This window comes from Chroicocephalus ridibundus, chromosome 4 (assembly GCF_963924245.1).
Source record: "Chroicocephalus ridibundus chromosome 4, bChrRid1.1, whole genome shotgun sequence".
NCBI lineage: Eukaryota > Metazoa > Chordata > Aves > Charadriiformes > Laridae > Chroicocephalus > Chroicocephalus ridibundus.
Genome location: NC_086287.1, coordinates 94163772 through 94186749, shown reverse-complemented (window position 1 = coordinate 94186749; position 22978 = coordinate 94163772). Strand labels below are relative to the sequence as shown.

At 46.0% G+C, this 22978-nt stretch overlaps 1 protein-coding gene across 2 annotated transcripts in view; it reads left to right on the top strand.

Moving 5' to 3' along the window:
• FANCA (FA complementation group A) overlaps positions 1-22975 on the top strand; it is a 37825-nt gene extending 14850 nt beyond the window's left edge. For both annotated transcript variants that reach the window (XM_063334868.1, XM_063334869.1), the window contains 28 exons: positions 141-236; positions 332-391; positions 1853-1941; positions 2346-2406; positions 2509-2558; positions 3725-3801; positions 5629-5733; positions 6467-6609; positions 7084-7154; positions 8576-8675; positions 9474-9673; positions 10137-10233; positions 10477-10653; positions 11717-11790; positions 12255-12383; positions 12855-12921; positions 13673-13839; positions 14434-14539; positions 15693-15752; positions 16127-16231; positions 16943-17055; positions 17858-17999; positions 19395-19457; positions 20555-20660; positions 21063-21138; positions 21524-21680; positions 22128-22220; positions 22717-22975. In XM_063334868.1, coding sequence (XP_063190938.1) covers positions 141-236; positions 332-391; positions 1853-1941; positions 2346-2406; positions 2509-2558; positions 3725-3801; positions 5629-5733; positions 6467-6609; positions 7084-7154; positions 8576-8675; positions 9474-9673; positions 10137-10233; positions 10477-10653; positions 11717-11790; positions 12255-12383; positions 12855-12921; positions 13673-13839; positions 14434-14539; positions 15693-15752; positions 16127-16231; positions 16943-17055; positions 17858-17999; positions 19395-19457; positions 20555-20660; positions 21063-21138; positions 21524-21680; positions 22128-22220; positions 22717-22824 — 2892 coding nt within the window. In that variant the 3' untranslated portion in view covers positions 22825-22975. The remainder of the gene's footprint in view (positions 1-140; positions 237-331; positions 392-1852; positions 1942-2345; positions 2407-2508; positions 2559-3724; positions 3802-5628; positions 5734-6466; positions 6610-7083; positions 7155-8575; positions 8676-9473; positions 9674-10136; positions 10234-10476; positions 10654-11716; positions 11791-12254; positions 12384-12854; positions 12922-13672; positions 13840-14433; positions 14540-15692; positions 15753-16126; positions 16232-16942; positions 17056-17857; positions 18000-19394; positions 19458-20554; positions 20661-21062; positions 21139-21523; positions 21681-22127; positions 22221-22716) is intronic.
• Positions 22976-22978: the final 3 nt, after the last annotated feature.

The window sequence follows — 22978 nt, the reverse complement described above, 5'->3', positions numbered from 1 at the left end:
ATGAAAACAGCTTATCTTAAAACAAGCAATAACATCCTCTTTGAGGAATATTTGAAGTAAATGACTGTAAACGTTAACCAGAATATTACACTAATTTCCTGGAAAAAATGGCAAATCTTGTTTTGAATATCACATTTCAGGTCCATATAATGTACCCGCCTTTTGTGCCTGCAAAACATCGGTCTATTCTCTTGGAGTACATCACTCTGGCTAAAACCAGACTGGCCGACCTCAAGGTTAGTAAAAATCGTCTGTTTGAAGAGTTCTTTCTGTATCTGTTAAAATACTAGCTGTGTTGTGACGGTGTGCATCTCTCGGTAACCTCACACAGGTTGCTATAGAAGATATGGGGCTCTATGAAGACTTGTCTTCCACCGATGAATCTGTGCAGGTACTGCTGGTCTGTCTAACAGCTTTCTCATCACTCATGCCCCTTTTCCTCTGGAGAAGAGCTTAGGTTATCCACCTATTCCTACCAAGTTTGAGCATGCTGCCAAATCTCCTCCAGCTCTAAGACAGAGGGATTAGTGGCTGTAAATATGCAGACTCTCCCCAGATTTCATGAACACTAGAGTTACGCAGGGGACAAATAGACTGTGATTAATATTCCATGATGAGGCTGAAGAGGAACTCGGTAATTAGCCAGCCAGCTACTGGCCAAGCAGCACCTACATTAGCCAGCCAGTCAGCACCTGCTGTTTGAAGCAGGAAAGCGCTGGCTGCCTCTTGCCCATCCTGTGCTGTGGGGGTATAGAAAATAAATGGCAAATTCTGTGGGGGAGGATTTAAGGGACAAAGGGAGATGTAATGGCATTGTATGGTGTGGGGATGCAGAGCCCAGGTTTGCAGGAACTGGGGCTGCGTTAGCTCTGCTGGTTGGCCAGCATGTTACAATGGTGACACTTCCCTCGATGGATTTGCTCCCTGTGATTTGATCACATAGGAAAGCATTTTATATATAGCTTGATTCTTTTCAGTATAGCATGTCGTCTATTTGGTGTCGTATCCCAAGTGTTCACATTTAAAGGAGGTTTGGGGAGGGCATCTACAGTCTGCACTTTCACACTGTAGTTCATGATAAGTTTTTGGGTAACAACAGTAATCGATAAGGCAGCATCGGGCTCTATTGCTCCTTCCTATATATTGATCACGAGGATGGCAGTCGAGGGGGGCCTCATCTGTAGAGTCAGTCACCTGGAGTACAGGAAGCACGCCTGGTGACAGGGTAGTTGAATGTACGGCAAGGAAATCTAGTCCTGTGATGAACTGAAAGTCAAAAGTGAAGATTTTAACTTCTTCCAAGTTTAATCTGTTTGTCCGTTGAGAAACTGGCCCGGGTTGTTGCAGTCTTAAAATGTCTTACGGCTCGAACAAGAGAAAGCTGGGGTGGCAGTCCCTCTGCCTGGGGTGTAGTAGTATGGGCTGGAAGCAAAGATTATGAGTGTTAATTCCAAGTGTACAAACTAAAATAGAATAATAACCAAATTCAGAACAGAAAAGATACTATCCCCATGAGGGACAATTGAATAAACAATGTGATGTTAAGCAGGAGTATCTGCTGCAGTTGCTGTAGGAGGTGTGCGCAGAACTACTGGGACCTTTGGACTGTCCCAGAAGAGCTGTTATAAATAACTGCCTTATCGAGGCAGGCCGATGGTTCAGGCCCTGTTTCTCCCTCCTGCAGTTTTAGTCTGCGTATCAGGTACTTCTTGTTATTCAGTTGTGTTCCTTCAGTCACTTCCCGTCACAGCAGAAACAGCTGTTACTAACCCTGAAAGAACAAGCAGGGAAGATTATTGTTATCCTTGATTTCTCACAACATCTTTATCTCATTGTTACTTGTGTGAGCCAGCCCCAGGGCCAGGCACTTCGTGACGTTGAAAAGGCCCTTCAGATATTTGAAAACACGAGGAAGATCCCAACATCTGTGATAGAAGCCAGGTACCGTGTGCTTCTCAAGTCATCTTGTTTTTAGCTATAATAATAATATAAGCGAAATCCAAATTACAAAACAAGGAAAACTGAGGATGTGAGCAAAGGAGATTTTGGGACGTTCTTCCCGTATTGGCCACTTCCTCCGTACTCATCTAAATAGAGGCTATTTGTGCAGAGTGAAAAGGCGTATGCACACCTGCAAGAGAAGTCCACAATTGTTATAATAAATAAAAAGCAAAATTAAAGAAATGAATAACTATTGGCTAATGTGAGCTTGATTTGTCTGTGGTTATTCATGTTTCCATGAATATTTCTTACTTGCAGGAGCCAAACTAATTCTTGAGGTAATGAAATGGCACTTTGCATCTTTGCCATGCTTAATATTTTACTGTATTTCTTTTCCATCTCAGTATTTTCAGGCGACCATATTATACTTCCTGGTTTCTTCCTGCTTTGCTCAGACCACGTGTGGTTAGTATTTGCTTTCTTTTTCTTTTTTTTTTGATCCTCCCATTGAGATGTGTGTTTGTAGACAGGTAATTTGCACCTAACCTGTCTGTTTTTCGTTTGCAGCTCCCTAAAACCCCAGATGCGCGCATGACTTTTATAGATTCTTTAAAGAGGTATTAAGATTCCCCAGCATTATTTTCTGTGCTTCTGGACTTTCTCTTCAGAACACTTCATTTTACATCAGATTATCGGAGGCTTTGATACCTTGTTTACAAAACACCGAGTGTTGGCTAACCCTTGGCAGGGCTTCCTGGCCAGGCTTCTGGCTTGCAGGTTGTGGATGGGTTATCTGTGTAGCTTACCTCTATAGATAGCTTATCTGTATAGGCGAATGTCTTCAGTTCTGTAATTAGTCCTCTAACCACTCTGAACCCATTATCTAGAAGTTGTCCAATGCAGCCCTTTGACTGCAGGCCAGGTATATTTTTATGCAAACTTTGGACAATGCTCCCGAATATAAAATTTCACCCCACCCTGTGAAAAGCCTCCCTCTTTTTGGAAGAGGGTATGGGAGAAGGGGAAGATGAAACTTAAATGTGTGTTAATGCTTTATGAGCGGTTCTTAAGGGACGCCAGGATAATGTCCCAGGAGAACGCAGCCCCTCTTGGAACTCCAGCTTGTCCTGTATACACGTTTAAAAGTGCTTTTCTGCATTGCAGAAACAGCTTTGTTTTAAATCCAGTAATTCCTCTGTAACCTTTCATGAAGAAAAAATGTTTGCAACGCTGCCTGCAAATGAGGCATTCGGTCCTGCCTCGTCATTCCAGTCAGACTGTAAAAAAAAAAAAGACTGGATCATTTTTTAAAATTAAAGTTGTAAGAGAAGCGGCCGAGTCCTAGGGAGCCTCATGTAATGTGTTCTCGGTATTGAGTGCCGGCCCAGCAAGTGTTGGAGGTCAAACTTTGATCTCCGTCACATTAGTGTTTCAGGGGTGCGAATACTGCATGTCACATAACTTAAACTCTTATGTGATCTTAGACACGTCCTACGTATGAAATAGGTATTAATGCATGCGTTAATAATATATATAGTATTGTTTTTGTGTAGTGTGTTACACATGTATAATACCTGCCATGAAAGCCCTGGATATAAATTTCTGGCCTTCATGTCAGATGATGATTAAAAAAATGCTTCAGATGTTCTGTATGCTTTGGAGCTTCTGTAATTACATTTCATAGCGTAGCTGTTGTTTATGCTTATATTTAATAAAGCTGAAGTTTGAATGTGGTTATGTGGTATAATAAATCTCTTTTTTTTTTTTTTATTTTTAATTATAGAGCTGATAAAATACCCCCAAACTTGTACTCCACGTATATACAAGCCTGTTGTGCTATGAAAGAGAAAATGCTACAAGGTAAAAAATACATTTACTTATAGATCAGTTTGAAGAAAAGTTAGTATTTCCATTGATGCCCTCCTGAATTTAAAATTTTCAAAGAGTCACAGCTGATCATGTCTGTAATCTGTCTGTAAATATGTGTATGTTCCTTATGTCTTACTGAGGTATTAAGTAGTTAACTCTCATAATGACTTTCTCTGCCTATCCTGCTCGGGTGGGATTTTTGCAGTCCGCGCGGAGCTCTGTGCTGTGCTGAGGCTGCAAATGATGCCTGAGCAAGCCGATTTAAATCTGGCTCAAATACATCTCCATGAATCAGCGTTTGCAGCTACAACGCTTCTCGGCTCCCGCGAGCCCGGGGTGTGAACCTGCTGTGTCGATCCCTTGCGTAATAGCACTTGTGCTGTCTGAAGTCACCATCGTCCCCTTTTAAGAATGGATTACTCTGTGTGACTGAGATCTGGGGAAACAGGAGGGGCCGGGAGCGGAGCCAGCCGTGAAGGGATGGCAGTCGCTTAGTTTACACGTGCCTGGGTGGGAGGGCCCCACCACTAATTTTGGGTCCCCTCACTGTAGCCATGTTGCTGGCGCAGTGCGTGTCAGCGTAATAGATATTTAATGAGCTCTCCTATCTCTTTCAGCAAGTGGGCATTTCAAATGCATCTTAAAAGGGGCAGTGGCCTCACCACATGTTTATACGAAATGAAAAGGTCGGGCTGGTGAGCAGAGATCGTTCCCAGAGTGTGGTGGAGATAAGCGTACTCCGTGTATGGAGACAAAATCTATCATTGACTCCCACTCGGGGCACTTTGAAGCTTTCTGGAGATGCCGTATGTGGAGAGGCGTGACAAAGCGGTCCCGGGGAACCGCAGATGTGCAGCAGTCTGGCTGCGGAGGTTGTCCTGGCAACCGGCAGGGATGAAGGATCCCTTCCTGCCAGGGTCGGCGGGATCCCAACGGGCAGCCAGAGCTCTGCAGGAGTCCTTGAATTGCCAGTGACCTCTAGTGGCACAGCCTGAGCCCTGTCCCCTGCGTCCTAATCTTGTCCACTGCATCCTAATCCATCCCTGGGGCTCTTGCGGAGGGACTGGATTTAGGGCGGGATTGAGTATTGGCCAGCTCTAAGCCTGCCCTGTTTGTTAGTGCTCACTCTTGCGCATAAAGGTGACCCAGCAGTCTCCTAACACCTTGTTGCTTTACAGCGTGTTTATAATGACTATTAATTTTAACCTTTTGTTATTTACTTCTCTTGTTCATGGTTGAGTTATTTCTGGCCCGTGTACAAGATGCTGTTCCTGTCGAGCAAACGCTATGGGTGGTTTTTGAGGCTGTGCTGGGGCAGCTTGTTGCTGGTGGCTAGTGGTAAAAGGCATTTCCTTTTATTCTTCTTCTAACCAGAAACCAGAATAGACTAACATGTAACATCTGGAGATGTTGCATGGTGTTGGGCTAGAGGAGAAGCCGATGATGTAGTATTCACGCTGTAATGTCTGTATTTTGAGGCTGGTTCCAGTCTTTTGGGGACAGCAAAGGTTTCTGTGAGGGGCAGAGAGCTAAAGCAAGTAGGACGAAAACTCTGGGAGAACTCTTTTGCCTCTTGTCTTTAAAAACTGAATTCCTTTCTGCAGCTAGACATAAACTCATAAATGATTTAACAAATAGTAAATTTTGAATGTAAAACCAAAGCTGTATATTTGGTAGATTGACACTTTGGGGGGCTGTTATAGAAAAGTAAATGCTGCTTTTCCAGAAAATGCACGCTGAGTTTGCTGAATGTGTTTTAGGAATTGATATAATGCACAAAGGAGAGGATAGTGTGTTGCATTTCTCTTACTTGTCTAGATGAATCAAAAGTAGAGACCTGCCATTCCAAAGAGCCTGTCGAGCAGCTGGAGGCTGACCTGGCTGCGCTAAGGATGCTGATTGTGGACCAGGCTAAACATGAAGGTATGCAGGAAGGCAAGTTATAACTACCCATAATTGACTGTTATAAAAGCTGTGTTAATACAAAGTGGCTAATGCTAGCCAAAGCAACTGCAGTAGTTACTTGCCACTGGTACCTGAAAATGGTAATCTTTCAGACCTCTGTAATCCTTCCAGCTACGAATGTATATATTTTAATGTCTGACGTATTTCCCATGCTTGAACTTCAGGTCTGTGCCTTTGTGACACTTGCTTGGTACCACACTGACCTTTGTGAGATGGGCAGCCCCATTCGTGGGGCTCGCCTCGTGACTTGGGCCCCCTTGTGAAGGCTGTTTCCCTTCTGGTGTGAGAATCTGCTCTTGATGTGTGTTGGTAGTAGTACTGGGGAAAAAAAATGCTTCTTCTAAAATGAAGACAATGATCACCAGGGAGGTGGTGGATTCACCATCCCTGGAGGTGTTTAAAAAAAGGGTAGATGGGGCACTTAGGGACATGGTTTAGAAGTGGCTCTTGTCAGGGTAGGCTAAAGGTTGGACTCGATGATCCTAAAGGTCCCTTCCAACCTCAACAATTCTATGATTCTATGATCACTGTGTTCCAGATAATTTTTTTTTTTTTGCTCATTAAAGCTTTCCATAATGTACTTTGGGCTCTGATCAATTAAAGTGTATATTTCACTTGTTCTTCTTGTTGTGTGGAGTTGGAAATCCTTTATGCCTTCTGTCCTGGTTCTCCTCCTGTTACTTTCCTGCAGATGTGCCAGCACAGATTGCAGTGATTTCTGACAGACTCAAAAGCGTCTTGGGTCACAGCAGTGATGAGAATGAAGCTGCTACTTTGAATTCTCCAATCCAAGTCGACACTTCTGCCCCCAGGCTGGAACCGTGCCATCAGAGAGTGAGTACCATCTGGCTTGGGGTGAGAAACGAGGGGGTTGAGTAGGTAAAAGTGCATCTGGACAGTATGTGTGAAAGGTTGCTTTGTCTGTGGAGAACAAGAAATACATTCTCCTTTTGTCTGCCTTGTGCACAGACTGTTCATGTGCTTTAACCTCCTGGAAGTTGTTGGATGTCTGGTGGCGAGATCTAGAGATATGTTCTCTATGTTCTATCAGAGCAATCCTGTGATGAGCTAGGCTTTCTTCACCAGACTTGTCTAGATATTTGTTGTGTGCTGGGATCATTCCTGGGCTGTTACGGGCCTAACTTTCCACCTCCTTTTAGTGCCAGTGGATCTGTAGGAGTTGTGAAAGTCACTAACCAATCTGTCTCCTTTTTTTAATGTTGGGAAACATAATATATATGCAGCGTAAAACTACATCCAGGTATCCAACCCAACAAGTAGGAATTAGCAGCGTGTCTCTTATTCCAGGTTGTTGATCTTCTGCTGACATCATTCTGCCAAAACCTAATAGCCGCTTCCTATTTTAACCCTCCTGACAGGTAAGATGCAAGTAAAAGAGTAGGGAAATCAAAACTGATTAATATGCTAGAATTCCAACGCTTGTGCAGGCGTGAGGAGGGACTTCTGATTGTTCATACTGTGCCAGGCTGGCAATTGCAGGCTGCTTTATTCTGAATTTCTGTAATCTAAGAACTAATGGGCTTTGATGTATATGTGTAAATAGAACACGTCTCTCCTCTGTTGTTACTGATCTCTTCAAAAAAAGGTGGCGTTTGTCTCTGCTTTGTGGTCTGTGACAACTTGTTAAAACTTTCCACAAATACTACGTGCTCAGGTTGGCATTTTCGGCTCAGTGGTGGGGGATGGGGAACGAAGCAAATTCTTTTTCTCCAGGAACTAGTTGCTGGCTGGCACTAGAGATCAGGAGAGGACAATGCTTGTCTCTTGACAGCGAGCCCTGATGTGTCTTCGGGGTGTCTTTTGGCACGTTCAGCTTTCCTCTCTAATGCCATTTCTAATATAAAATGAGTGAGGCATGAAGACTGATGCTGCAGGCACAGGAAGAGCAGCATGATATACCTTCTCTCTGCCTCCTGTCCCCTCTTCCCCCTGGAAGTGGCTCTGTTTGATTCAGACCTGTGTGAGGAGGGAGAGGTAGCACTCCTCCACCACTGGAAGGACTCTAACGCCATCTCCTTCGTGATGTAATACAATTCTGTAAACATTATGGTTAACGCTTCAGTGGAAAATGGCTTTCTTGGAAGAAACCAGTGTCCTGACAAGTGCCTGTGATCCCGGTGGCTGATGGTGCTGAGCTGGGTGGCTGCCTCTCTGGAGTGCAGCACGCTTTGGCAACCAGTGCATCTTTCCCTCTCTTTTACGCTGTTTTGCCCTGGAGCAGATGAGCCTGTATTGAAAAACCATACAGAAAAGCAGCTGGGATAAACAAGAGCGTCCCAGGAAATTGTTTCTAAACCCAGCTCACCATCCGATCTCTTCTGAGGCTCTTTTTCTCTCAGATGGGTGGGAAAGTCCCTCCCTCCCTTCCTGTTTTCCAACAGGACCATGTCATAGTAATTCCTTTTTGCTTTTGCTCTTGCTTTGTTTTTTGATCCTGTTTATTGCTCTGCCTCTGTTTGCCTTGTCCTCTCTGTCTGAAAAAAGCTGTCTGTGCCCCAGGCAGCTTCCTCCTCTCCTTGCCAGGTCAGAGCACCTTTGACTAGATCTTACCAAGCATTTGAGGCAGGGCGCCGGTGGAGTTCGTGTCTTTGTAGGGGTCCTCTGTTCAGGTACTCCAAAAATTACGCTTCCTTTGAGCCTGTAAATGGAATGATAATTGTCCTGTATTTACAGACAAGCGTGGCTCAGGTTCATTGTGTTTAAGCATTTTTAAATACCTTTTCCTGTATTGGGGATAAAAAGGCACGTAAAATGAGCATGTGGTTTTTACCTTCTGCAGGCAGGGCCCATGTCTCTCCTTGTTTGTGAAGATGATGTGCGGACACAAGAATCTCTTACCTGCCCTTCTGGGCAGGCTCTGCCAGCTTATTTATCATCAGGTTAGTTTTCCAACCGCAGATCCTGTGGTTATAGTGTGCTAAAGGCTATCCTGGCTCCATTTCCTGAGCTGTGGGGCATGTACCTGTCTGGATTGCACTGTGGGGGGACTTTGCTAGCTCTCAGGCTTCCAAAAAACCCCCACTTAATTTCAGAGTAGTAGTGTGGGCTTGCTCTCAGGAATGCGAGACGAATGTTTTTCTACAGACTTTCTACTGTAGTAGGTTAATGCATGCTGAGGTATATTTTTAACAGAAGCTAAAATAAGCAAGTTTGTGAACAGAGGTGAAAGAAAATAGTAGAATGCCTAATTCCTAAGCTTCCATGTTGAATATTTCAGTTGTACGCACTTTTTAAAAATAAAAGACCCCCAAATCTGGGATGCAGCAGTGCATGGTTTTCTTTTAAAGAAATGTTGGTTTTATTTCCTTTACCCTGGGATACTGCAAGGATGAAATTAAAAGGCTGATAGACTAGATCAGCTGTCATAGAAGCTAAAAAGCCTTGAAAGTCTCAAATTCTGGGGTGAATTTACAGCTAGTTGCTTCAAGTTACTCTGTCACAGAAACACAAATTTTGCTGCAGGTTGACCAAAGATAGCTGTACAATTTCAAGGAAGGAAGAACATGTTTGATGTAACTGATGTCTCTAATCTGCTAAATTGATATCACAGCACTAATTAGTCAATGGGCAGAAGCAATGTTCTGCTACTTGATTAATTCCGAGTTTTTTCTGAGAAAGGTTGTTTTATTACAAATTAAACGTCTCCATCTCTTCGGTTACTTATGTTTGCCTTGCAGGGTCCTTCCCTAAATGATGCTCACATTTTAGGACTAGCAGCTTTTGTGATCCACTTAAATGAATCCAGAGCTTTAATTCCCGAGGTGGAAGCCGATTTTGGGATTTCCCAGCCTGTTCCTGAAAAGGTCCTTTCCATTTCTGAGTACTGCAACTCCTTGCTAGTGTGCAGGACGGAGGAGTCGTTTGCCTTCTGCATGAGGTGAGATTGTGCATGTACCACATCCTTGCTTCCCCAGGTGATGGGTTTAGGTTTGCCACAGGAGTGGTGCTGGTAAAGCTCTTGAGGAGCTTTTTTTTCTTGCGGAGAATTTCCAGAGCATCTGTAGGTGTTTGTGCTGCACAGAGGTGGTACGCAGAGAAACAGGGTGATGGTGGTCCCATGTGAAACAGCATCTTGATGATTGTACTGCCTGCTGGAGAAAGGACTGGCTGGATGCTGTCAAGGGTTTTAGTGTAGCCTCTGATTCTGAAATTTGTGCCGTTAACGTACTTGGGGTTGGGAGCACATAAATAGAAGTGGTCCCAAAAGCAAATAGGTTTGGGACATATTGGTGAAAAGCATTTTTAACACTCAGTCTTTGTTTTGACTTTGGACTTTCATGAGTGGGAAAAGATATGATTGAACCAACCAGATAACAGAGTTCTTTCTCTTTGTCTATCAGGTTTTGCACTGCAGCAGCATCTTACCTTATGTGCAAGTTTCCAGCCTGTTCTCATGAAGATTTCTGTGCCTTGCTTCCTCCTAGTCTTGCTAAAAAGGTAAAAGGAAAAAAGTTTTGCTGTTACTTATGAGACAGATCAGTCTCAGTTCAATTTCCTGCTGCCAGACTCCTTGTGCAACTCTAACTTGTACAAAGAAAACTATATAAAAATGTGTCTTTGTGTATCCTCCCGTCTTACCATCTTTTGTATTTGCTTGTTTGGGAGCTTCACACAACCAGAGGTTGCACTGGGCCTTTTTTGTGGTGAAAATGTTGCAGGGGTTTTATGCCTTTGTTTTAGCTGCAGTACATTGTGCCACGGCTGTGCTTGGAAGCTCGGGGAATCCTGTGCGAGGAGGGCAATACTGACCTAGTCTGGAGTTCCCTGTCATGCCCCTCTCTAAACTACAAAAGAGCCAGTCTCTGTTTATGGAAGCAAGCACGCTTTCAAGAGCTCTTGAAAGAAAAAGCGTTTCAGGTATAAATCTTTTCCATGACTTAAGTTCACACTGTAATCCTCATTTTTCAGATCTGCCCTTTACAGTTTCCTTATTGGTGATAAAAAGCCTCTCGTAAAAAACTTAATGCCTGGAAAGTTGGTCTGACAGTTGGAAGATGTCATGTGTGCTAGGTTACGTGCTCAGTGTCATTTCTAGATTTTGGTGGTGGCGATAAGGTAGAAATAGAAAACTAGAGGTAAAGTTCTTGTGTCCTATTTATTGCAAAAGCAGAAAGCAAGATACACCGTATCAGTAAGAAAATGATCAGGAAGTATAGAGAAAAGACCTGTCCGCCACCTTAGCTTCGTACTGTGTACTGTCTATGAAGTGACGGTGAGTCAAATAACTGAAAATACTTGCTTTTTTTGGAGCTTTGTCTAAATGTCAATGTTCTCCTCAACCACCTGTGTAGCTTGGGTTGTTTGGCTCTGCCTCGCTATGAAGTGGGTTAACAACTCAGATATTCTCTTTATACCATCCGTGCAATGTATCTGATTTGACAGGTTTTCTTTTTTTGACCTAGTTCATATAAAACCAGTTTGTCTTTGTGCAGAGGAGTTTCTCATGTTACTAGAATGACTCCTTGTGCTTGGCTAGCTTGATGCACAGGGCTGAAATACCTTTGCGTTATAACCTTTCTTTGATGCTTATACCAGTCTGTCTGACTATGGTGCTTTGTTCACTTCAGCATTTATTTCTAATAACGTACATTCATTCTGGTATCTAGACTTTAAGAAGATGAACATGTTTGGAAATGTCAAAGGGGGGTGTGTGTGTGTGGCGGTGTGTAAGAGATGCTTTATAGGCTTGCTTTCAGTAAATTTTTGAATGCCAGTGGGGTTTTAGTTTAGATTTCTTGCAAGGGAAACAGTACAGGAACTTCCTTGGGTTGACGTCTCCTGTTTCATATCTCTTAATCTGCACGGGACTGTGTCTGGGTGTGGGTGAAGGTGGGTTTTATCTTGGGAAGAAGATGGCTGTTCTGCACAAGTCACTTGCCTTGCTGGTCTGCCCTCTTACCTAAATCGTCGCTTTTCCCAGTTGTCTTTCAGGGAGTGGCTGCTGTTGGAGCTGGAAGTGTACCCTGAAAAGGATATTCTCTCTGCTTCAGAAAGGTAAGTGCAGAGGGGCTCTGTTGAAAAGGGAATAGTTCCAGAGTCTTTCCCACCCAGAGTAGGAAAAAGCATTGAAGATCAGGAAGTTAACAACAAAAGTAAATAAACAAGCTGCTGTGGGACACCAATGCCTGTTGACTGCTACGGTTTGTCCAGAGTTCAAGCAGCGCTAGAATGAGCCGTGTGTTTTAACTCGAGGAAGTTCACCAAGATACCCTCTGGCCTGCATGTGCAGTCCTTCCAATTAACTTTTTCACAACACCTCCCTGTTTCCGGAAGCAAGAGATGGCTGACGTCAGGACACGCGGTATCTGGTGCATGGCTCTTCTTAAATCTGCGCTTATGTGGGTGCTTTTGTCCATCACTCTGCTTCACTTGGTGTGTGAATTTCCTTTTATGTTAAGGGAAGGGAACCATTAAAATGCCATGATAGACTCCCTGTCTTCTCACTTTCAACCTTGCAGACAGGATTTCCATTATTGGGCCATCTATCAACGGTATCTTCCAGCACCTTCTGCTTCTGGTGGCTGTGACGGAGACCTGGAGAAGGCATGTGGCATTATTATCAATACCATTCTGGATTCCTCACAAAGGTATTCTGTATCGTGACTTGCATTTCTGCAGAAGCAATGGTTCTGCTAATGACCTTGCCAGCTAGGAGTTGTGAGGTTGTGCCTTGTGAGAAGCGATTCCCTTCTCGCAGGTCTGGCTGGCAGTGACAGCTGGGAGGTGGCTCTGCGTGACTCACCAGTCTTTGCATAAGAATCTTGCTTTAGGTGACAGAGGTCTGGGGTTGAAGTCACAGTCCCTAGTCTGTCTGTCTTTTTTAAGTTGAATTTGTATTCAGATTTGTTCGGCCAGACAAGCATCAGTGCCCCTAAGGGAGTGGCTGAAGCTGGAAAATAAGCAGGGAGGGTTAGAGCAGAGCTGCTGTCTCACCTACAGCTTATTTAAGGAACATTATTGTTAGAGCTTTATGTTCATCTGAAGGCATTTGACTTTATTTGAATTGCGTTACCCTCCTGGGCTAAGTGTTGGTTATCTGGTGTGTCTCTTCATTTCAGGCTGGACCTGGGTAGCCGTGGCCAGTCGAAGATGTCGGTCAATCCTGATATTCTCTGCAAGCTGCAGGTGATTTCAGATTCTGATGTGCGTCTGTATGTTCAATCCTTGAATTTGACCAGTCAAAGTATTTCCTGATACATCGGTGTATGGAAGGCTGACATTTGGGTCTCAGGTGTGAGCAGTGGCATGGAGATTGGGAGAGATATCTTTCTTACTGATCTCTTTGTATTACTTCAGAGAAATGTAGAGGGTTTGAATGCAAACCAGGGGACAGGTTTGCATTTGCAGGTTACTGTTCCCGGGACAGGGAACTACTGGAGCGAGTCCAGCGTAGGGCAACCAAGATGATTATGGGACTGGAGCACCTCCCTTATGAGGAAAGGCTGAAAGAGCTGGGACTCTTTAGCCTGGAGAAGAGAAGGCTGAGGGGGGACCTGATTAATGTCTACAAGTATCTAAAGGGTGGGTTTAAGGAGGACGGAGCCAGGCTCTTTTCAATGGTTCCCAGTGACAGGACAAGGGGCGATGGGCACAAGCTAGAACATAGGAAGTTCCGTTCAAATACACGGAAAAACTTCTTTACGGTGAGGGTGACAGAGCACTGGAACAGGCTGCCCAGGGAGGGTGTGGAGTCCCCTTCTCTGGAGATTTTCAAGACCCGTCTGGATGCAGCCCTGAGTAATGTGCTTTAGGTAATCCTGCTCTAGCAGGGGAGTTGGACTAGATGATCTCTGGAGGTCCCTTCCAACTCTGAAGATTCCGTGATTCCGTGATTCTGTGTAGCCCTGACAAACACTGATTTCCCCTCCCTGGTCAGGAGATGGTACTGGAGCTGCGGTGTAGGCAAAAGCTGCTTTCTGGCTGCATGGATGCCCAGAGACATTTCCTATTTGAAATTCTCCAGGAAAGGCTGAAAGACAGAAGAGACGGCTCTGCTTTGGGTGAGCAGTTATGGAGGCAGCAGGAGCTGCTGCTGCACAGAAGGTAAATGCAGATCTGGATGGCTGGGAATAATACCTCGAACAAAACTGCCGTTCAAAGCAATTACGGTGTGTACCTGCAGAGTTGGCTCCCCTCTGATTCCAGCAAGTGAAAATGACACTGTATGTCATGGTAACAATTGTGCAAGAGAGATTTATTCCCTGGTACCCACTGACTCAGCTGCATTTCAGTGTGCCATCTTGGGCTACGAGTTGCCCCTGTCAGTAGACTGGATTTCAGAGACTACACATCTTCATGGACTCCGTTTACAGCCAGCAACACTGGCTTAATGCTTAATGCCACCACTTGTGTTAACCATTGTTAAATTACTCCATTTGCTGCTGTAAACCTAGGTGTGCATTCCATTTTTGAGCCACTGATAGCGTCTTTGAAAGTGGTGTGTGTATCTCATTGAAATGCAGGTTCTTTTCTGGGCAACTGGAAAAATTTGATGCGGTTTCAACATATTTGAGATCTCTTGCGTTTGACGTACTCTCAAACTCTCTTGGACATTAAAGACACGTGCCCTGAGAGTGTGGAGTGTGATTCTCTTCCTGACGGTAACCTCAATTTTGTTTTTATTCTTCCCTGCCGAAGGATTCTGGTAGGGCTCCCTGCATCCGCTCTGGTCATGACATGTCGAAAAGGAAAGAAAACAATGTTGGACTGTGAAGACTTCTTTTGTTTTGTAAACTCGGAGCTGGTATGTGTCATCAGCCAAATGACAATTTCTTGTTGGTAAATGCTCTAGTTAAAGACCTTAAACTTGGATTTAGGGCAGGAGTTAAAATGCGGCCAAACTTGAGACAAACTTAGCTTATATCAGAGCATAGGGAGGTTCAACTTATGCTTGAGACTTTCCAGTCCCTAGCTCTGCAGAGGTCCCCTCAGCACTGTCTGCTGTAGGGTGACTTTTGGGTTCATTCATTTGGAATTGTGGTGGCATTTTACGCTACTGAGACAGAATCCTTGGGAAATAGTGTAGGCAAAACTGGGGTGGAGCCGCCCAGCACGTCAGTGGCTGGAGCTGGGTGCGCGCAGTCCAGGGGTAAAATCACCGTGGGGTGATCAGAGTGGCCTGGGTAGTGGCTTGGCCGGTTCTTGTGCAGTAGGAGTGTTCTTTCCAGTTGTGTTGTTGATGACGTTTATGTCTCTGGTGCACACGCATGTGCAGCAGCCTTGGGGGTGTTCTCTCTAGTGTGGATACATCCTTCTGTGCCACCTTCTCTTCATTTGTTGACAGTGGGTTAGAGGAAAAACCTGCAATGTTCCTGTGGAGGCCTAGGAGTAGGGGACTGAGCATGAGCTCTTCTCCAATTTCTCTGTCATACCAGGGTGTTAAACTGATTTGGTAGGTGTGGAGTGAGATTCTGCTCATCCTCATGAGTTATGTGTGTTAGAGAAACATTCAGAAACATCCCTGCAGCTTCCTGGGGGCAGATCATTTACTTGCAGGTCCCCCAGAGCACTGTTTTGTGCTCTGAGGATAGTTATTGTTTCTACTTATTCATCCTGACTGATGGCCTTTTCAAGCCCTTCTGCACTGTCATATTAGGCACAGCCAGAAACCTCCGTTCATTCCAGGACTGTTAATCAAACTGCCTCTGCCGTCCACAACACGTGGTACGCAGGGCTGTCTGATTTGCTTTCTAGTGCTGGGACTGTAAAGCACTACCTAGGCAGCCGTGTTGCTTTATGTAAAAATGAAGTTTCTGCATTCTGAACCAATACTCAGGATCTCGCAGGATGATTTTGTGCTGAGTCCTGTTGTGCCAGACACCTAAAATGTTCAAAGAAAATCATAACTCAAAAGGGAAGGAATGACTTTTTTTTTTTCTCTCCGTGTCTTCCCATAGAAGAATGTCTGTTCCAGAGGGTACGCGCTCTCCTACGACATCACCGCGCACTTCTTCAGGGTAACTGCTGCTTTTGTCATTCTGCTCTTCTGTCCGTGCTAGCCGGAGTAGATGTTTCTTTACCAGGATACCTGACTATCTGCTGCTCTTATCAATGAGATGTGCCACTCGTACTCTTGTTTTGAGAACTGTTGGTGTAAATTCCAAAAAGAGCAGGAAAGTGAAGTACCAGGAGGAAGCAGTGGTAGAGGCTAATCTTAATACAATGCAGCAAAGCTGGTGGGGGAAGGAGAAGCTGTTGGGCACATGTTTCTTTTCCTGGGCCATGCTGACCCCTACAGTTATCTTTGATTAGTTTACACATGACTTGGTGAGGTATTTCAAAGCAGCAAAGACATATGTGTGTTGTCATCTTGTGATTTATCCTCTTCCAGGGCCTGCTTAATGCCAGCTTGGACTGTGAGGAATCAGCAGAAGGGGTCAATGGTGTTCTAACAGCATGTCAAACCAAATGTCCCATTGTGCTTTTCTCCGCAGTGGTAACTGTTCATATTTTGTCTTAAGAGTGCTAGATGAAAATTCAGTATCGGTTCAGAGCGTTTGTTTTAAACTTCATTTAATGTAAACTGTGAAGTGTGAGGGTAGTAATTCTTAATGCCTTTGGAAAATTGCAGAGTGTTTTAGTACCCTTGATATTGCTGCGTGCCCAGAGCTGGGCATGCTGCCTTCTTTTTGGAGTGTCACTATAGAAGCGGAACAAAGACTGTTTGAGAGCGAGAAGCTGGGAGGCCGGTCTTGGTTTCAGATGCATTGGGGGCGGGACGGGGACACTGGGTGTTACATGCCAAGCAACCAAAAAGTCCATAAAGCACACAGGTTTTTCTCTTGTGCGTAACTCTTCATGCGCTGTTTTACATGGGGATGCATGTATTCGTTGTGTGTGATAAGCATGTGCATCACCTTTGAGTTTTGAGCTCCTTTGTAGAGCGCGCAGAGCGGAGGTCCTGCTAGAGAGGTTTCAGGGCACTGTGGTGTATGAACACGGTCACAAATGACCCTCTTTGCATTTCCAGGATGTGGAAATTCTCGTGTTTATTATGTGTGTATGTACAACTTGGACTCTTTCATTAAGGGGGCGTGGGGGGGAACCCTTTCTCTGAGTACCTGGCTGAGACAGCATGCATACCTGCCTGCAGACAACGACTGAGTACGCCACCACTAACGCTGCTGATTTCCGTCTGTCTTCCCAGCTTTGGTGGCCGAGGCTGGAGCCGGTAGTTTGTTCTCAGTGGAAGAGACTCTTTGGGTCTCCACTTGCAGAAGAACTGGAAAGACTGAGGGAATGGCAGTCCTCAGCTACCAGGTGCGTGTGAGGAACCCAGCGTGGATCTGCAGGCAGGATAACCTGCTCTTTGAGGGATCAGCGCCCAGGAGGCCTCTTCGTGAGGCAGGCTGGGTTTCAGCAGGCAGTATGAAATGCTAATGTGGACTGAGGCTTGTAGGACAGCTATATACAGATTCCTTTGTAGAGTATAAACTCAAAATGGGTCACTATAATTATTTTGTCTGGCCTTCTGTGTAATATGGGTCAGAGTGTTTCACCATAAGGAAAAGAGAATCTTTTTAGAGGAGACTGGAAGGCAGTCCTTGTTCGACAAACACTGGAAATAGCCTTTAGCACGGTGTTGAGTCATTCACTCAAGTTGCCGCACCCTTTGCTCCCTGGATTTAGTGAATCTCTGGTCTCCTGAAGCTACTGACTGCTTCCCTGTTGTATGCTTCCTTCTTTACCTGTCATTACGCTGTCTCGTTCAGCGTCCTGCAACTTTTCCCCAAAAACTGGGTGTTTAGTATAAGAATCTCCTTGCAGGTAATAATCACATGCTTCTGTAGTAGAGTATGCAGTTAACTACCTGTCCAACCTCTGATGAAAGATATTTGGGAATGCTGCTGTCTGTTTCTAGACTATTTTTTTTAAAAACTGTGTCCGTGTAGCATCCAACTGCAAGGAAAAAAAATAATGGAGAGAATAATTTTTTTTTTTCTGGTCCTGGTCATAAACTTACACTCTTTGCCCAGGCCCCTGATTTCCTCCTCATTCGCTGCTGTGAATTTTTTTCCTCTTTTTTCCTCCAAAACCATGACATGCTGGTTTTATTTTCTAGCTTCCTTTCTTCAGGAGTGGTTTTCCCTCTCTCTGGCCCTCCTTGGATTTTGGCTGCCTTCCTCCATTGTACTGTTCAACAGCAGTCACCACGCGGACGAGAGACAAATGCACTGAAGAGGCTGGGGACAGACAAAGAGCAGGCAAGACGATGCATTTTAAACGTCTGCTGTTCCCTACGCTTGAAAACTAGAAGCAGAGTGTCTTTAACCGAGAAAGAGTTGTCCTGAGATACAGCTGTATCCCTGGTAAACCCTGTTGTGAAATCTTGCTGGTGCCTAGTTGATAAAATGTAGCTGTAAATTACCAGTTGCTAAATACTTATCCTAGAGGCAAAGTTGTTCCAAACTTAAACTTTTAACTCAGATAATGGCTCCTCTGTGAAGTCAGGGAGGATTATTAAGCAGCTGCTTTAAAAACTGAGCTGGAGAGAGTGCCGCAGAGGTCGAGAGCTTAATCCATGGCACACCAGGATGACCTCTCCCTCTGACAAAGGAGCCGTCCTTGTGGATTGTAGCTCAGGCAGCTTGTCTGGGGAGTTAAGGAGATGCAGAAAGTTTGTGAAACAGGCAGGAGTGCAGGCATTTTAAGCGCTCTGGGAAGACGTGCTGGGAATCCCAGGAACAGACCTCCTGAGGGTTTTACCAAGTCTGTTCCAGGAAATGCCTCCGCCATTTCACCACGCGCAGTGTCCTCCATGCACGGGAATTGTCTGAAGTGCTGAGGAGGAAGCCGGGCAACTGCCTGGCAGTTCTGTCTGTTGATCTTCCAGGGGATAGCCGGGACCAGAGCTCAGTATGGGCAGTGTCCCTGTACCGAGACATTCACAGGTAAATAGTGTTGAAGCGGAACCTGTGCCTTACTATTTACTCTTAAGTTTTATTGCTCCGGGCAACAGTTACGGTAGCAGCTCCTCTTGTTATGGGATTGATTCCTCCACTGTTTATACTGGTCTAGAGCCAAAAGCTGCTCGTCAGAAACTGGAGCCACTGAGTTGATATGAGCATTTAGTACATGTGGAATAACAGTGGCTTTCGCTTCAGAAATCTGCCTTGAGATAGGAGGAGGATGCCAGGAAGGGATGTGGTAGTGATCCAGAAAAGCGATAACCAGCGTATGTCAGGGCAGGATCACGATGCACTTGCTGAGATGGGAGGCTGCAGAGCATCTGCTGGTGGCATGCCGGCTGTAGACCAACATTAGCTCTCCTCCAGGTTTACATCTGTGGTAGCTCGCTCAGTTTTCCCTGCATTTGGGAGAAGTTGTCATCTGATGTCTGACTTGCTGCCTGCAGCAAGCCTTGCTTTGAGAACAGTGAATTTAGTGTGGAGTTTACCCTTAGAAGCAATGAACAATGTCAGGCTGTGCTCTGTCGTCTTCAAACACACTGCCTTCACCTGGAAGGAACAGCAGTACTTGTAGTTCATCCAGGTCCATCCTGGGAACGTACTCGGTGAAATGTTATTTCCTGATTGGAAAGTGCAAGTTCTGAGTCACCACCACAGATATAAGTAACAAGCAGTCTCTCTTCCTTGCAGCTTCTTGTTTCTCTGCTGTTCTTCTCACTCATGGATCTCATCTCAGCAAAAATAGCACCAAAGGTAAATTCAGCCCCGAGGGAATTCTCATGACACTAAATGTGTCTGATCTGCTTGGTTTGCTGCCTAAAAATGCTTTGTACTGGTACTGTGAAGGCTGGTAGCTTGTTCTGCCAGAAGGAAGGGATCAGCAACATCCCAGACAGAGCCCGCTGAAAGCCCTTCTGTTCCTATCAGATTAAACCTGTATTTTCCTCCAACTGACGTTATCTCCCCTTTCACTACGGCAGCTTTTATTTCTCTTCCTGAATGACTTAACTATTTTCGGTTCCCTGTTCAGACTTTATACCTCCCAGGTAGTACAGGAACCTCACATCTCTTGGCTTTTGGGTAGCATTTCATATTTGTTAAATGATGTTTTTCCCCAGGCTGGAAACATTCATGTTCATTCACAGGAGAAGAGGTCCCCGACATGGGGGAACATTGGTTTCCAAATGATTTAACGCTATTAAATAAAGGATCAAAGATGACAAGTTTTTTCCAGCCACTGTCTGCCCTAAGCAGCCTCCCGTCTGTGAATGCTTGTTTCTGTCCCTTCGCTGACTTCTCAGCTTTGAAGTGCAGCCGTTTGTGTAGTCACCAAACAGATTGGATCGGGGGAGCAAATTCAGGTTCAAAATAATCATTTGGTCTCGTAGTCTGCCTTTGGGAGAGCACAGAGGAAGAGTCATTGAGGAAAGAAACATCTTGAGCAAACAGATCTGGGAGGTTATTCCACGTAAAATGACTAATGCAAAAAAAAAAAAAAACAACCCCACAACCCAAACCAATCCCAAGACTTGCTGTCACTGGAAAGGTTAGAGGGGAAAAAACCTGCTCTGGGGAGCTTCGGTGCAGGACGCGCAGTGGCTCTGTGCCGAGCTTCCCCCTCTCCCACAAACCGCTCTCAACTGAGCCCCGTCATGGCCTGGTTTGGTGATGAAGGCACCGCATTACTCCTGTGCCTGATGGCCCAGGGGGAATCCAGGCTGCCCGGCGAGGGGAGAGGCTTGGGCTAAAGGTCCTTTAACAGGGCACTTCATGTACGCAGTCTCTCATGGGAGGGTTCCTTTCTGCTTTGATGCAAATAAAGCCTAAGACCTGTTCTTTCTGACACCCAGGAAGGAGTGGATTTTCAGACATCTCTGGCATGGTGTCTGGAGATCTTGCAATGCCTGGAAGACAGGAGCATGTCCTGGCCACTTCTCTTCCATTCGGCAGAGAAAGGTGAGCAAGTCCTGCCTCCAAGGGGTGGAAAGGCGAGGTTCAGTGCTGGACGGGCCTGCCCCATCTCTCTGATTAATGAGTGTGCCTGTAAGAAGGAACTGACGGCCCTTTGTAAGCAGCACAAAAACCGCTTGCTTGAGTAGCTGCTGAGAACATCCTGCTTCTAGCCCGTGGTATGGTGACCCAGCTGATGATCAGGAACAACTGAAACTCAGTACTGTTCCCTCTGATAGAGGAAGCCTCAGAGGGGACAGTGTTCTTCTCTCGGGTGTCCCCACACCCAAGCACTAATGTTTATTGTGGGCTGGAAGGAAACCGTGCAGGCCCTGTGCTGCTGTAGAAGTATGCAAGGTGGCCTGATGACCCCTGAAGATGCTTAGTGCTTCTCTCTGGCTATTGCAGACTCTAGAAAATACTGCGTCCTGCGCAGCGCAGCCTCGGACCGTCACATCCGGCTCTTGCCTCTTGCGTTCTACAGGTAACGTCCTGCTGGGCTCGGAAGGGATGTTTTCGTGAGGGGGCTGTGGCGGATGATTTGCACGTACAGCAGCTGGTGCGGGGGTAATTACTGCTGGCCTGTAGGTGAGCTGAGCCCTTCCTCAGCTGTGCAGGAGAGAATACGTGATCATGGCAGGGTTGCTATTTAAGGAGTCCTGTATCTTTTGCTAGAAGTTTCCCTTCAGCTTTGTGCTCCAAACAGGAGTGTCCCTGGCTGCCCTCCTGCAGTGGGGTGGCCCTGCACACAATGGGACTTGTAAAATGGACAGTGGCAAGAGCACCAGCTGTGTTTGTGTTGTGTCTTTACGTGTGTGAGTCTACCGTGCAACCAGTGCTACCCAGACATGGTGTGTCACTTCCTCTAGCCTCACCCCTTGCTTTCACCACGAGCTGCTCACCAGAGAGCAGACCTTCCTCTACGTGGCGCTTGATTTGTACATCCAGCTGCTTCGGCTCTTTGTGGAAGGGAGAGACCTGCCGCCGTCTGATCAAGCGGTGCAAAGCCCAGACCCCGGAGAGCACGTGAGTGAAGCTCAGTCTTTTTTTTTTTTTTCCCCTCTTGTAACTGTGAATCCTATTCTTTATCCCTTCCCCTGCCACTTGCAGTAGCCTTCTTGTTCACACCTTGCTCTACAAAGCAGAGGTAGCGTGTGGGGCCACCATCGCAGGCGGTCAGCTTGCTCACACCTTGGGGCTGAGAAGCTGCCAGCGCTGCTTCCAGTGCTGCCAATGCTTGTTCTTGGGGGAAATATCCAGCACAGCTGTCCTGCTGCTCCCTGACACCCAACGTGCCTTGATGCTCTTGTACAGAACCTCAGGGCGAATGCGGTCAGTGACCAAGTGGTGTGTGTAACCCGTGAATGGCCCCTAGGTGTGGTGTAGTGGTTCCTGTTTCACTTTTGGAGGCAGGGTCTGAGAGCTAAAAGTGACATTGCGCTTGCCATTGTGTCTCTCCTCCGTGTTCTCCAGGGGGATCCCTTGGAGGTGATCTCCACGGCCCGGCGGTTCCTGCTTGGTGCGATCCCGCGATGCCCTGCTCAAAGCTTTGGAAACATACGGCCGGTGAGTTGAGACTTTCCTCTTCCCCGGCTATGTGAGGGCTGGGAACGCTGCTTCTGCCCGTGTAGCCTTTCCTGGGCGCTGATCCTGTCCTGGTGCTGCCTGCTTAACCCCTGACGCACACCGCATTTCGCCAAGACATTTGGTAGCGGCGGAGGACACCTGCTGCTCAATCAGTGCTATAGCCACATCCTCCCTCTCCCGCGCCGCAGTCTCTGTCTTTCTCAGCAACATTAAACACTGCCCTCACGCAGTCTCGCTCCCACTGCTTGCTTAATGCTTGGTCTTGGGGGAAATATCCAGCCCAGCTAACTGGCAGGTGTTGGAAGCTTCCCACAAGCGTTCTGTTGTCAGCCAGGAGACTCTGTTATTTCTGTGTGAGTCAGCAACAGCTTCCCTCTACCTCTACTTTGCTGAGAAGCAGCAAAATGATGCTGTAACTCGCTTTGCGGCAGCACGAGCAGGTCTAATACTAGCTGTTTGTCCACCCTCTCCTCAGCTACTGGCCACGTGTGAAGAACTTGACCCAGAGCTGGGAGCCACCCTCCTGCACTTCTCAAGGCCTGACGCGGCCATGGAGCTGGATGAGGAGCTGCTCCTGTTCTGAGTGACAAGCACGGCCCCAGGCAGGCACCGGCACGGGAAGCTGAGCAGAACATCTTGACTACAGATAAGGTGTTACCTTTCTCACCAGTGCTGTTTCTTTCAAATTACTTTGTAAATAATTTATTACAAGCATAACCATGAAGCTCTTGTTACAA